General features: G+C 40.1%; 1 protein-coding gene across 3 annotated transcripts in view; it reads right to left on the bottom strand.

Moving 5' to 3' along the window:
* Positions 1 to 14,744, bottom strand: part of CNOT6 (CCR4-NOT transcription complex subunit 6) — an 84,837-nt gene that overhangs the window by 36,386 nt on the left and 33,707 nt on the right. For all 3 annotated transcript variants that reach the window (XR_004266298.1, XM_032271912.1, XM_032271913.1), the window contains exon 2: positions 12,508 to 12,621. Coding sequence is in view for 2 of the 3 variants with exons in the window: in XM_032271912.1 (XP_032127803.1) it covers positions 12,508 to 12,619 (112 nt within the window). In the remaining variant the exon portion in view is untranslated. The remainder of the gene's footprint in view (positions 1 to 12,507; positions 12,622 to 14,744) is intronic.

Raw genomic sequence — 14,744 nt, 5'->3', positions numbered from 1 at the left:
CAGCCTGAACAACATGGTGAAACCCCGTCTCTTAAAAAAAAAAAAAGAAAAAAGAAAAAGAATTAAAAAAAAGGAATTAATGGCGGATTAGACACTGCAAATAAAAATATTAGTAAAACTGAAGAAATAGCAATAAAAGCTGCCTAAAATATTTTTTAAAAAGAAAATAAAATAAAACATAGCATTAGTTAGTTATAAGACAACTTCAAGTAGCCTAAAATATAAGCAACTATACTCCCCAATGAGAGGAGGTAGGGAGGCAGAAAAAAAATTACTTGAAAAACCGGCCGGGCGCGGTGGCTCAAGCCTGTAATCCCAGCACTGTGGGAGGCCGAGGCGGGTGAATCACGAGGTCAAGAGATCGAGACCATCCTGGTCAACATGGTGAAACCCCGTCTCTACTAAAAATACAAAAAATTAGCTGGGCATGGTGGCACGTGCCTATAATCCCAGCTACTCAGGAGGCTGAGGCAGGAGAATTGCCTGAACCCAGGAGGCGGGAGGCGGAGGTTGCGGTGAGCCGAGATCGCGCCATTGCGCTCCAGCCTGGGTAACAAGAGTGAAACTCCGTCTCAAAAAAAAAAAAAAAATTACTTGAAAAAATGGTAGCCTAAACCATAAACCCAATAGCCAAGAGGCTCAACAAAACCTAAGCAGCACAAGAAGAATGAAAGAACAAAACAAAACAAAACTACACCAAGACACATCATTATCACACTACTTAAAACTAGCAATGAAGAGAGACTCTTAAAGCAGCCACAGAAAACAAGAATACATAAAAGAAACAAGGACAGGAATGACCTTTCTTCAGAAACGATGCACACCAGAAGGCCATGGAGCAGCATGGAAGAGCTCACTGTGATGTGCGCCTTCCAGGCATCACTGCTACTTGGAAGGCAGGAGGATTCCTTGAGGCCAGGAGTTTGAGGCAGCAGTGTATCACAACAGTACCTGTAAACAGCCCTGGCACTGCAGCCTGGGTAACATGAGAATCTGTCTCTTAAGAAATTTTTCTTGGCCAGGCACAGTGGCTCATACCTGTAATCCCAGCACTTTAGGAGGCCAAGGCAGGTAGGTAGATCACAAGGTTAGGAGATTGAGACCAGCCTCGCCAACATGGTAAAATCCCATCTTTACTAAAAATACAAAAATTAGCTGGGCATGGTGGCACGCGCCAATAATCCCAGCTACTCAAGAGGCTGAGCCAGGAGAATCACTCGATCCTGGGAGGAGGAGGTTGCAGTGAGTCGAGATTGCGCCACTGCACTCCAGCCTGGGCAATACAGCAGGACTCCATCTCAAAAAAAAAAAAAAAAAAAATCTTAATTTAATTTAAAAAGAAAGAAAACAAAGTACTGAAAGATATAAACTGTCAACCTAGATTTCTATGCTCAGCAAAAATCTCTTTCAAAAATAAGTCAACAGAATGGCTTTTCCAGACATAAAACCTAAAATACACACACACATACACAAACAACTGGCAGACCCTATTACAAGTCTTTTCGTCAGAAGGAAAATTCCAGAAACTTGCACTCAGAAAGAAATGAAAAACAACAGAAACTCTAAGTATATGGGAAAATACTAACCAATTTCCTATAACTTGAATGTTTAAAGTAAAATAACCATGTATTTTGAGACTTACATCATATGTAGAAATAAAATACATGACTACAATAGCATAGAGGCCAGAAGAGGAGATACAGAAATATAGGTGCACCTCAACTTACAATGGGGTTAGGGCATAATAAAAACATCAACCTAACTTACCTTAAATGTGCTCAGAATATTTACATTAGCCTACATTTGGGCAGAATCATCTAACACAAAGCCTATTTTTGGCTGGGCTCAGTGGCTCACGCCTGTAATCCCAGCACTTTGGGAAGCCAAGGCAGATGGATCATGAAGTCAGGAGATTTGAGACCATCCTGGCTAACACGGTGAAACCCAATCTCTACTAAAAATACAAAAAATTAGCCGGGTGTGGTGGCACATGCCTGTAGTCCAGCTACTCCAGAGGCTGAGGCTGGAGAATCGCTTGAACCCGGGAAGCGGAGGTTACAGTGTGCTGAGATCGCTGCTCCACTGCACTCCAGCCTGGGCGACAGAGCAAGATTCCGTTTCAAAAAAAAAAAAAGTATATTTTGAATAAAGTGTTGAGTATCTCATGTAATGACAGTACTCAATGTGAAAAACAGAATGGTTGTATGTATGGGTACTCAAATTATGGTTTCTACTGAATGCATGACACCTTCATACTATCATAAAGTTGAACCACTGTAAGTCAGAGGCTACCTGTATATTGTTACAAGACTTTTGTAAGTGAAATGGTACAGTATTACTTATTTGACCCTAATCATATCAATAACTGCATTAAATGTAAATGTGTTTAATGGAACTGAAAAGAGGGAAACCCACGGGTATACACTGGAAGGCACCAATTTCAGAACATCCCCACAACCAAGGGAAATGTAGTCCCAGTGAGTAACAAGTGAGTACAGTGTCCACAGTTAAGCCTGAAATGAAAGAGTACAACAGTCTCTGCCCCAGGGACTCTCCAAACTGACCAGCCAAGGTCCCACACTGAGAAAAAAGCTCCAAAAATGGAATTAACATTAGTAAGACAGGAATAAAAAATATAAAGGAAAAAACATAAAAATGAGAGAGGGGAACAGAACCAGAAAGTCTCAGAAAGGAAGTTCCCAAAATTGTGAACACTCTGAAAACTATGGGAAAGGGAGCATAGACATTAGTAAAACTACCCTGAGTCACATCTCCTTCTAAAAGATTAGAAAAACTGAATTCAAATGAAAATGAACAGAAAAAAGTACTGAAGTCAAATTCGATAATTGTTTTAAGAAGTTCCAATAAAAGCATACTCCAAACATGCCCAAAAAACTATTACCTAGTATTTCAAAATGTGATGAAAGGCTCAATAAAGGAAAACTAAACTACAAGGAGCCCAATGACGAATAACTATTAAAAAAAAGAATACTTTTAAGGAGAAGAAAATTGATTTTTTTTTCAAGACAGAGCCTCACTCTGTCGCCAGGATGGAGTGCACTGTAGCACAATCTCGGCTCACTGCAACTGCACTCTGACTCTCAGGTTCAAGCCATTCTCCTGCCTCAGCCTCCCGAGTAGCTGGGACGACAGATGCATACCACCACGCCCAGCTAATTTTTGTATTTTTAGTAGAAACGGGGTTTCACCATGTTGGCAAGGACAGTCTCACTCTCCTGACCTTGTGATCCACCCACCTTGTCCTCAAAAAGTGCTGGGATTACGTGAGCCACAGCGCCCGGCCTTTTCTTTTTTTTTGAGATGGAGTCTTGCTCTGTCACCCAGGCTGGAGTGCAGCGTCGCGATCTTGGCTCACACCAACACTGGCCTCCCAGTTCAAGTGATTTTTCTGCCTTAGCATCATGAGTAGCTTGGACTACAGGCACACGCAACCATGCCTGGCTAATTTTTGTATTTCTTTAGTAGAGATGGGGTTTACCATATTGGCTAGGCTAGTCTCTAACTCCTAATATCGTGATCCGCCTGCCTCAGCCTCCCAAAGTGCTGGGATTACAGGCATGAGTCATGGCACCAGGGCAATTTCTTTTTTTTGAGACATGCTCTTGCTCTGTCACCCAGGCTGGAGTACAGTGGTGTGATCTCAGCTCACTGTAACCTCCACTTCCTGGGCTAAAGTAATTCTCTCACCTCAGCCTCCTGAGTAGCTGAGACCACAGGTGCACACTACCACACTTGGCTAATTTTTGTACGTTTTTTTAAACAGAGATGGTGCTCTACCACATTGCCTAGGCTGGTCTCCAGAATAATCCACCCATGCTGGCCTCCCAAAGTGCTGGGACTGGTGTGAGATACTGCACCCAGCCTTAAAAATTGTTTAAATCACAAATAAGCAAATACTTAAAAGATCTGAAGTCACTTTATTATATACCAGCAATGAACAAATGGAATTTAGAACTAAAAAGACACCACTTACACCAAAAAAAAAAAAAAAAAAAAAAGTGAGAGAAAGAAATAGGAATATATCTATCAAAATATTTACAAGTTGCATATGAGGAAAACTACTAAAACTCTGAAGAAATCAAATAACTAAATAAATGGAGATATTCCATGTTCATGGGTATGAAAACACAATACTGTCAAGATGTTCTTCCTAATTTGATATATAAACTAAAGATAATCGCAATCAAAATCCCATTTAAATTAAGCACTTCTGCTCTGTGAAAGACACTATCAAAAGAGTAAGACAACACAGACTGGGAGATACTTTTGCAGACACATTGACATTAAAAAAAAAAAAAAAGTTAAAAAATAAAATAAAAAACTCTAGAACTGAATAAGAAAACAACCCAATATTTAAATGGGCAAAAGATTTGAACAGACACCTAGCCAAAGAAGATATACCAACAGCAAATGAGCATATGAAAAGTTGGCCAACATATATGCCATTAGAGAAATCACAAATTAAAACAGTGAGGTACCACTACATACCTATCAGGATGGCAAAAAAATCCAAAACACTTATATCACCACATCCTGTGGAGCATATGCTGGTAGAAGGGTAAAATGATACAGCCAATTTAGAATACAGTTTGGAAACTATATTCTAAACTATATAGAATATAGTTTAGTTTTTGGCAAAACTAAACGCACTATTGCCATATAATCCAGCAATCATGCCGCCTTGGCATTTACTCAAAGGAGCTGAAAACTTATGTCCACACAAAGAACTGCAATAAATGTTTATAGTAGCTTTATTCAAAATTGCCAACACTTGGAGGTAGCCAAGATGTCCTTCAGTAGGTAAGTGGGTAAATAAACTGTGGTACATCTAGACAATGGACTATTACTCAATGCTAAAAAGGAATGAGCTATCAAACCATAAAAAGACATAGTAAAAACATAAATGTCTGTTACTAAGTTAAAGAAGCTGGCTGGGCACAGTGGCTCATGCCTGTTATCCCAGTGTTTTGTAAAGTTAAGACAGGAAGATCACTTGAGGCCAGGAGTTAGAGAGCAGGCTGGCCAACACGAGACCCCTGTCTCTACAAAAAACTAAAATATAAAAATTAGCCTTTATCTGAGCATGGTGGCATATACTACTGTAGTCCCATACTACTTGAGGGGCTGAGGCAGATGGATCACTTGAATACAGGAGGTTGAGGCTGCAGGGAGCCAAGATGGCATTACTGCACTCCAGCCTGGGTGACAAAGTGATACCTTTTCTCAAAGAAAAAAAAAAAAGCCAGGCATGGTTGTGTGCACCTATAGTCCTAGCTATTCAGAAGACTGAGGCAGGAGGATCACTAGAGCTCAGGAGTTTGAGGTTACACACTACTCCATCCAGCCTGCACCACAGAATGATGATACCCTACCTCAGAATGAATAGATAAATGGGACTTAGTTACATTAAAAAGTTTCTGCACAGCGGCTGGGCGTGGTGGCTCACGCCTGTAATCCCAGCACTTCGGGGGGCCAAGGCCAGGTGGAGCACAAGGTCAGGCGTTCAAGACCAACCAGGCCAACATGGTGAAACCCTGTCTCTACTAAAAAATACAAAAATTAGGTGGGTATGATGGCTCGTGCCTGTAATCCCAGCTACTTGGGAGGCTGAGGTAGGAGAATTGCTTGAACCAGGACCCAGGAGGCAGAGGTTGCAGTGAGCTGAGATTGTGCCACTGCATTCCGGCCTAGGGTACAGAGTGAGACTCCATCTAAAAAAAAAAAAAAAAAAGTTTCTGCACGGCAAAAATAATAATGATAATCAAGTCTACAGAATGAGAGAAAATATTGGCAAACTACACATCTGACAAAAGGTTAATATAGAGAATCTACAAGGAACCCCAATAATAAGTGGGCAAAGGACATGAAATGTTTTTCAAAAGACAGACACACAAGTCACCAACAAATATGAAAAAATGTTCAACATCAATAATTATCACAGAAATGCAAATTAAAACCACAATGAAATACCATCTTCCACTACTCAGAATGGCTATTAAAAAGTCAAAAACAACAGATGCTGGCAAGGATGTGAAGAAAAAGGAACACTTATATACACTGTTGGTGGGAATGTAAATTAGTACAGTCTGTATGAAAAACAGTATGGAGATTTCTCACAGAACTAAAAATAGAACTACCATTCTATCCAGCAATCCCACTACTGGGTATACCCAAAGAGAAAAAAAAATCATCATGTCTCATATTCACGTGCACTCGTATGTCTCCTAGTACTACTCACAACAGCAAATATAGGGCATCAACCTAAACGTCCATCAATGGATGACTAGATAAAGAAAATGTAGAGTATATATATACCAAGGAATACTACTCAGCTATAAAAAAGAATGAAAGCCTATCTTGTGCAACAACGTGGACAGAACTGGAAGCCGTTATCCTAAGCAAAACAACTCAGAAACAAATACCTATCTTCTCACTTACAAAGGGGAACTAAACAATGGGTACACACACACATACAAGGCAGAAAAACAGACACTGAAGACTCCAAGATATGGAAAGGTGAAAAAGGTGAAAAAATTACCTTTTGGGTACAATGTTCACTATTACGGCAATAAGTACACTAAAAGACCAGACTTCACCGCTACACAATATATCCAGGTAAGAAAACTACTTGAGACTCCCTCTGCCCCAGGGGCCCCCTTCCTAGCCAGATGGTGGGATGTGTAGTGTCCTCAACACCATGAACAAGTGAGCAATCTTCTGCATCACCAAGGACTTCAGCCCACGGTGGATTCAGAGTGCCTCTAGGCCCTCCCGCTGCTGGGCCAACTTCTTGTGTACCCAAAAGGGAATCCTTTAGGCTTGCTAAGATTATACTGTGCCTGGTGATCCTGATGTGCTTTAAGTGCCTCCACACCAGGGTATTCCTCGTGTTGGTAGCTGAAATGATTCTAGTGCTGTTTTATCATCTACATGTGTGATCTACACACCAAAATACCATTCATCGATTGGCCTCGGAGTGATTTCTTCGCAGTGATCCTCTACCTTATCACATCCATTATCGTCCTTGAGAGAGGAAACCACTCCAAAATCATCTCAGGGGTACTGGGCCTAATTGCTACGTGCCTCTTTGGCTGTAATGCCTATGTCAACTTTCCCCTTTCAGTAGCAAAGACATACAGCAGCACCCACTGACCCCACAGATGGCCCAGTATAGGCAAACACCCCTCATTTCTCTCTACAACCTGAAAATAAGTCCTCCATTGAAATAACGCTTCCCTGCCCCAATACCACCACTTCCAGCCAACCAATTCCCAACCCCCTATAGAGGTAAAAATGCCTTTATTAGGAGAATATTGTCTTCCAGCCTGCCAATCAACTCTGATGGGTGTAGCCACCTTAATGGTATGCTTAGGTTCTGCTTCTGCAGTATTCAAAAGGAGACACAAGTTCTGCCTGAACCTAAGCCATAAAAGGAAGGAGAAGGAAGCCTTAGATTTCAGAGTCCAGGCCCCAGGTGGTGACCCACTCCACCTTGGTATGGGTGGTGGTTCTATGGAGGGATAAATACATAATTAACAGATTATTAAAATATAAAAAAGAAAACTGTACTTATATCCTCTAAATCTATAAAAATGTAATAAGTAAGTTAAAGAAGCTAACCTGGGCTGAGTAAGTTGGCTTATATGTATAATCCCAGTACTTTGGGAGGCCAACGTGGGAGAACTGCTTGAGGCTAGGAGTTCAAGACCAGCCTGGGCAACATAATGAGGCCTCATCTCCAAGAAAAACAAAACTCAGCCGGTGCTAGAGATATTTATAGCTAGAGTCAGTCTTGTTTCTAGGTTTTCAATGAACAGATTCAGGACATAAATATGTAGCCATATGCATTTATAAATAAATGTTGTGATATAATTATATGTTTTATATGATGTATGACAAAATATCAAATATACACTTAAAGCTAAAATATCTTATGAAAACATACTGAACTTTTAATTCAAATTCAGGATAACAGGGATTTTAGTTACCCTCTTTTATAATTATATCTGCATCTTCTTTAATACTGAAAGTCCTGGTTCTCAGGGATATGGAATGATAGAATATTTATTTGCTTCATCCCACCAATATGATTACCAAGAGCAGACAAAACTTTGCGTGCATATCATCTCATCCGCCCTGCCCTCCTTTACATAATTGTGCTCTGTCCACATTGGCAGAGTATGTATCCACTATATACTATAGCTTTCCCATTTAACCTGCATAAACTCCTATTTTTGGACTTAGCTTTGCAAGTCATTACATATTAAACGCCCCCTACTAGTTCATATGTCAATCATTTTGGTTGTCTAGAAGCTTGTTCTCTAGATGATTCTTTAAAAGGTGTTCATAGGGGCCAGGCGTGATGGTTCACGCCTGTAATCCCAGCACTTTGGGAGGCTGAGGCAGGTGGATCCCAAGGTCAGGAATTGAAGACCAGCCTACTGAAACCCCATCTCTACTAAAAATACAAAAAATTAGCTGAGAGTGGTGGCACTCACCTGTAATCCCAGCTACTCGGGAGACTGATGTAGAGAATTGCTTAAACCTGGGAGGTGAAGGTTATAGTGAGCCAAGATTGCACCACTGCACTCCAACCTTGGTGACAGAGCGAGACTCCCTCTCAAAAAAAAAAAAAAAAAAAAAAAGCATTCACAGTAACAGTATGTCTTATGTTCACTGTATGTTGATAACAGTCTGTGCCCTTTATATTTGAAAACTGGTTTTGGTGAAGTCTATATCCTTGGCTCACATGATCTTAAAGTATCTTAAATATATGTTACTCCAAAAAAAAATTTTTGGTATGGTATAAAGCCTTGCTGCAGGTCTAATGACACTCGAATTTTTAGTTACTTGCTCTTTTAGCCTAGATGCCCAAAACATATGCTTTTTCCTTAAACTCAGTAATTTTATCAGAATATATCCTGGTGTTGGTTTTTTTTACATTGACATTCTCAGGTATACTGTGTGTTTCTCAGGTATGCTGTGTGTTCTTTCAGTGGGTAGTTTGAATTTTTTTTTTAATTTAGGAAAGTTTCCTTGAATTACCATTTTTAGTATTTGTTCTAATCCTGTGCACTGATTTTTTTCAGGTCTATTTCTCTGTATGTTGCTTATCTGTCACTCTCCCTTGAATCTTTAAAAAAAAATGGTTTTCTTTTTTTAAAAATGTCAAAGTATAATCTACATACAATAAAATTCACTCTGTTTTATGATTCCTTTACAAATGCATAGCTATGTAACCACCACAATTAAAACAGGTAGTAGTTTTGGCACCTCCAAAAATCTTCCCTGTACATATAATTTGGCGTTAAAACCATAAGGAAAGACAAGAAACTACTATAGATGTCAGGATAATGGTTAATTTTGGGAGCAGGGTGGGGGCTGTGACTGGCAGTGGCATATGGAGAAGGCTCTGGGTAAACCTGAACAAGTTCTAATTTTTGACCTGGGTAGTGATTACAAGGCTTTTGGCCTTATAATAATTCATTAATAGGAAGTACAAGGTTCCATTCTACAAACCTATTCAACCAATAGTTTAACCTCTGTAAAGATAAATGGTAAAGATGATTAACTGTTAAAAAGGCATCTTTTGGTTGGACACAGTGGTTCCTGCCTGTAATCCCAGCACTCTGAGAGGCTGAGGCGGCAGGACTGCTTAAAGCCAGGAGTTCAAGACCAGCCTGGGCAACAAAGCAAGACCCCCATCTCTAAGGAAGATTTTTTAAATATTAGGCAGGTATGGTGGCATGCATCTGTAGTCCCAGCTACTCAGGAGAGTGAGGTGCGAGGATCGCATGAGCCCAGGAATTCAACGATACAGTAAACTATGTATAATCATGCCACTGCACTCCAGCCTGGGGAACAGAGCAAGACCTCATCCCTAAATATAACAATAGTAATAAATTAAGAAAGGTTACTTTAGAGGAGTCTCCCCTCTTCCTTCTTATGTTGTTATTATGGTGAGTTTTATACATACATATATACATATATATATGTTTTCATCCACAGTTCATGGCTCCTAACTCCCATAGTCTTTGTTATAATGTTGGAGTGCTTAAGGCTTCAGGAAACAGGATCTCTCTCTGACCTTCTCCTGTCCTTCTTTCAACTGCCCAAGGCAGGACTCTAATCTGACTGTGGGTCAAAAGACCCTCATCCCAGACAGAGTCCTGCCCCATACCCTAGAGGAAGGAATGCTACAGAGAGCCCAAGAAAAGTCTGAGCAGATGTGCCTTGCTTGTCCAATGATCACATTGCTACACAGTTGTCAGCCATACCTATGCAATGAGTTCTCCATAAAAACCCAAAAGAACAGGGTTCAGAGAGCTTCTAGATAGCTGAACACATAAGGTTTCTCCTTAAGGGTGGTGTGTCCAGGGAGGGCATGGATGCTGCACTCCTTCCCCTACACCTTGCCCTATGCATCTTTTCATCTGTATCCTTTGTAACATCATCCTTTATAATAAACTGGTAAATGTAAGTAGATGTTTCTCTGAGTTATGTGAACCACTCCAGTAAATTAATTGAACCTAAATAGGGGGTTGTGGGAACCCCAACTTGAAGCTGGTCAAAGTTCTAGAGGCCCAGACATGGGTCTGGTGACTCAAGTGGGAGAGGGAAATCTTGGGGACTGAGTCCAGACTATGGGATCCAATGCTACCTCCTGGCAAATAGCGTTGGAATTGAATTGGAGGGCACCTGACTGGTGTCTGCTGCTTGGTGTGTGGGGAAAAGAAACCCACACCTTTGGTCACAGAAGTCTTCTTTTGTGTTGATGATTGTTGTGATGGTGTGAGAATAAAGAAAAAACGTAGTTTTTCCCTATACATGTATACAGGACTTCCTCCCAAAGTTCAGGGTAAGCAGAGAACAGTGACTCAAAATCACCAAGGAGTTCACAGCATGTGGTGGAAGGAGAAGAGGATGGAGGAGAATCTCCTTAGCCTCAGAGGTGTGTATCAATGACCTAACTGAGTGCTTTCTAGCGTATTTCAATGCTTTAAGAAAGGGGAAACTTCCTTTTAAGCAAAGGAATCGTAATTCAAAAACAAAAATTGTAATTCACTGCTAATAAGGGCTGAAAAAACGAGAGACAAATATAGTTAAATGCCAATCCTGTAAAATTTAAAAGGGAAAAAATAGGAGTGGTAATTGCCTGTGCTTTGAGAATAACTACAAAACAAAAGTGCATATTTCTCTTTGAGCTCCCCTGGCACAGAAAACCAAATCTGACAGGAGAGGAAAGAGAGAAGTTTTACTGTCCATGACCATACCTACTTACTGAGCTGAACTTGGTTTAGCAAAGTCCAGCATTCTAGAAATCAGAAGAGGGAAAACAGGAGAGACCCATGTGTGTACCGACCCCTACTATGGCTGCAAAGGCAGGCATTTAAGTTTATTCTATAGATTAACCAGAAATTTTGAGCTCAGGAAGGAAGAATGCTATGATCATTATTTCCTTTTTGCTTCCTGTTATAGCACTTTTATACCTAGACTTGTTATGTTTTGTCTATTAGTTATTTATACTTGCACACTCCCTTCTTCTCACTCCCTAATATCATAACCTCCATAAAAAGAGGGACTTTTATATATCTTCCATGCACGTGGGCCAGGACCAGGTAAAATGTTTTACACACAGCATATGCTGAGTATGCCTGCTGCATTCAACTTTTAAAAATCAAGGGCAGTCAGGTCAAAGAAGAGAAAATTTGTTCTGTACTATTTCAGAAGGCAAAAATCAGAAAGGAAAGTAAGGGGGAGCATATGAGGCCAACAGTAACACAAAACTTCATTAGCACTGGTTGCCCTGAGAAGTAATGACCTTTCACCATCTTTGAAATATTTTAAGAGGCTGTGTGCCCACTGGCAGAGATGCTGAGGAAAGGATATCCTTCACATTTGAAGGCTCATGTATTTCTTTAAATATGTCCAAATTGCATTAAAAGGGAAAGGGAAATTTGACATCTGCTTCAAACTCCTAAGATTATGTGTTTCTAAATAAGGCTGTCCTCAGTGACTCAGACTGAGAAGTCAATGAAGAAAATAAGGAGAAACAAATCTACCCCAAAACCTATACAGGTCAGCCATTCGAACCCCACTAGAAATCTATCATTTGATAATCCAAAAGCTCATTCCTACTTTATCAGAGAATCAAATACCAGAACAAATAGTTGACTGGGCACTAGCATTTTACGTGTGTTATTTTCATTTCATCCTTGTTATTTTACATTTATATATTTTGTAAGAGGACGCTAATACTGAGAAAATATGCAATGAATGGGTTTTGAACTTTTGACTCAAATCATATTCTTTTCATTGAACCTTCCCGCGTCTAAGGTAAGTTACTAAAATACAATCATTTATAAATGTACTACATTTGTAAAATATAATCATTGTTTGTTTTGTGTATTGGCATTAGAAATCTCACTATCTCACGTTACTACCATATCTTAATTTCCATACTAAATTCATGCCTCCATGTCTTACCACTTATTTCAAGCTCTGCCCAATGGGATTTCTTTCCATTTGCTGCTTCCTCAGAAGACATAATTGTATACATCCTCCGAGGGTCAGGGGGCTCGTATTTTTCTTTGGGCATGCCTGTTAAAAAAAGAAACCAATCAGCATTCTAAAAAATCAAATAAACAAAAGCCACAACATCTCTTTTTTTTTTGAGACAGAATCTCACTCTATTGCCCAGGCTAGAGTGCACTGGCGTGATCTCGGCTCACTGCAACTTCTTCAAGCGATTCTTCTGCCTCAGCCTCCCAAGTAGCCGGGACGACAGGTGCATGCCACCATGCCCAGCTAATTTTTTATATTTTAGTAGAAACAGGGTTTCACCATGTTGACCAGGATGGTCTCAATCTCCTGACCTCGTGATCCGCCTGCCTCAGCCTCCCAAAGCGCTGGGATTACAGACCTGAGCCACCACGACCAGCCCACACCACCTTTTAAAAGTGGACACTCATATTATAATCTCTACCATCTTCCACTAAAAGACCTTCTTGCAGAAATTGATTATTTCAAGTGTAGGACAAGACAGATACAAACAAGCTGAGAAGCTAACAAGGGTGCAGCTATGGCAGACACGGGCCAGCTTAAAGAAGCTTCCACTGGCTAAATATGAGACAATCTGAACATCACAAAATGACTGCAACTGAGTCATTATGAATTTCATGAATTCATAATTTTATTTGAAAACCAAAAAACTTAGTCACCTGAAAATTAGAAAATAAAAGAATCGGCCAGGCACAGTGGCTCATGCCTTTAATGCCAGCACTTTAGGTGGCCAAGGCGTGTGGATCACGAGGTCAAGAGATGGGAGACCATCCTGGTCAACATGGTGAAACCCTGTTTTTACTAAAAATACAAAAATTAGCTGGGCATGGTGGCGCATGCCTGTAGTCCCAGCTACTCGGGAGGCTGAGGCAGGAGAATTGCTTGAACCCAGGAGGCGGAGGCTGCAATGAGCCGAGATCGCACCATTGCACTCCAGCCTCGGTAACAAGAGCAAAACTCTGTCTCAAAAAAGAAAAGAAAAGGAAAGAATCAAACAACTATCCTGCATTTCTGGCAGAAACTAGGTGAGTGATTGTTTTTAACAGAATTCTAGCTAATAAATGCAAAAAGTTACATAATTAGAAAATAATCAGTTTACAATCTCTAATAAAATAATGGATCTAGGCAATGATTATCAATAGTTAATAAAACCATTAAGTGGAAAAAAAATCAGTGGAAAAATTTCAAATGGATAGATCAGGTTAAAACAGCAGTTCCCTACACTTCTGGCCCCATGGACCAGTTTTGTGAAGACAATTTTCCACGGATTTGGTGAGGTGGGATAGTTTCAGGATGAAACTGTACGACTTCAGATCATCATGCATTAGTTAGATCGCATCACAAGGAGCACATAACCTAGATCCATCGCATATGCAGTTAACAAAGGGGTTTGTGCTCCTATGAGAATCTAATGCTGCTGCTGATCTGATGACATGAGACGGAACTCAGGCAGTAATGATTGCTCACCTGCCACTCACTCCTGCTGTGCAGCCCAGTTCCTAACAGGCCATGGACAAGTACCAGGGTTGAGAACCTCTGAGCTAGAAGACCTAAATCCAATGATCAGTCTCATCATTAGGACAACCAAACATCACGTGCCTTCCAATAAGACACTATGAGAAGTACACATAAATCACCTATGTCCATGACCTATCACCAACAAAGTTAAAAACTGAACCTGAATCAAATCAAGCCTCTCCAGATCTGATACTAGTTTACAGAAAGTAAGGGATCTAGAGGAACATGTTTAAAGTAATACCACAGGACACAACCATGTGAATATACTTTATACTACCGAATGGTACATATTTGGTTATGATAGCAACTATCAATTTTACCACAATTAAAAATTTTTTCAATTAAAAAAAAATACATGAAAACAGCCAGATACAGAATATACAAGTTAAATGACAAAAGACCAAATTTCTTGAACGAATCAATGGTCTGAAAAAGAGGATTAAGATGAAACATATCGAATAAATGACAAGAGGCACAGCAATCAAAGGCAATGTACAGACCTTGTTTAGTCCCAAATTGACCAAACCTGGGTTTTCTGATTTTGAAAATCAGAGAAAACTGAAAGTAGTTTGACTAAATATTAGTTAATATTAAAGAAGTATTGTGATTCAAGCACAGTGGCTCATGGCTGTAATCCTAGCACT

The sequence above is a fragment of the Sapajus apella genome, unplaced genomic scaffold (assembly GCF_009761245.1).
Source record: "Sapajus apella isolate SASKATOON/1434 unplaced genomic scaffold, GSC_monkey_1.0 scaffold264, whole genome shotgun sequence".
Taxonomy (NCBI): domain Eukaryota; kingdom Metazoa; phylum Chordata; class Mammalia; order Primates; family Cebidae; genus Sapajus; species Sapajus apella.
Note: the sequence above shows the minus strand (reverse complement) of the source record. Positions and strands in the feature narration are given on the sequence as shown.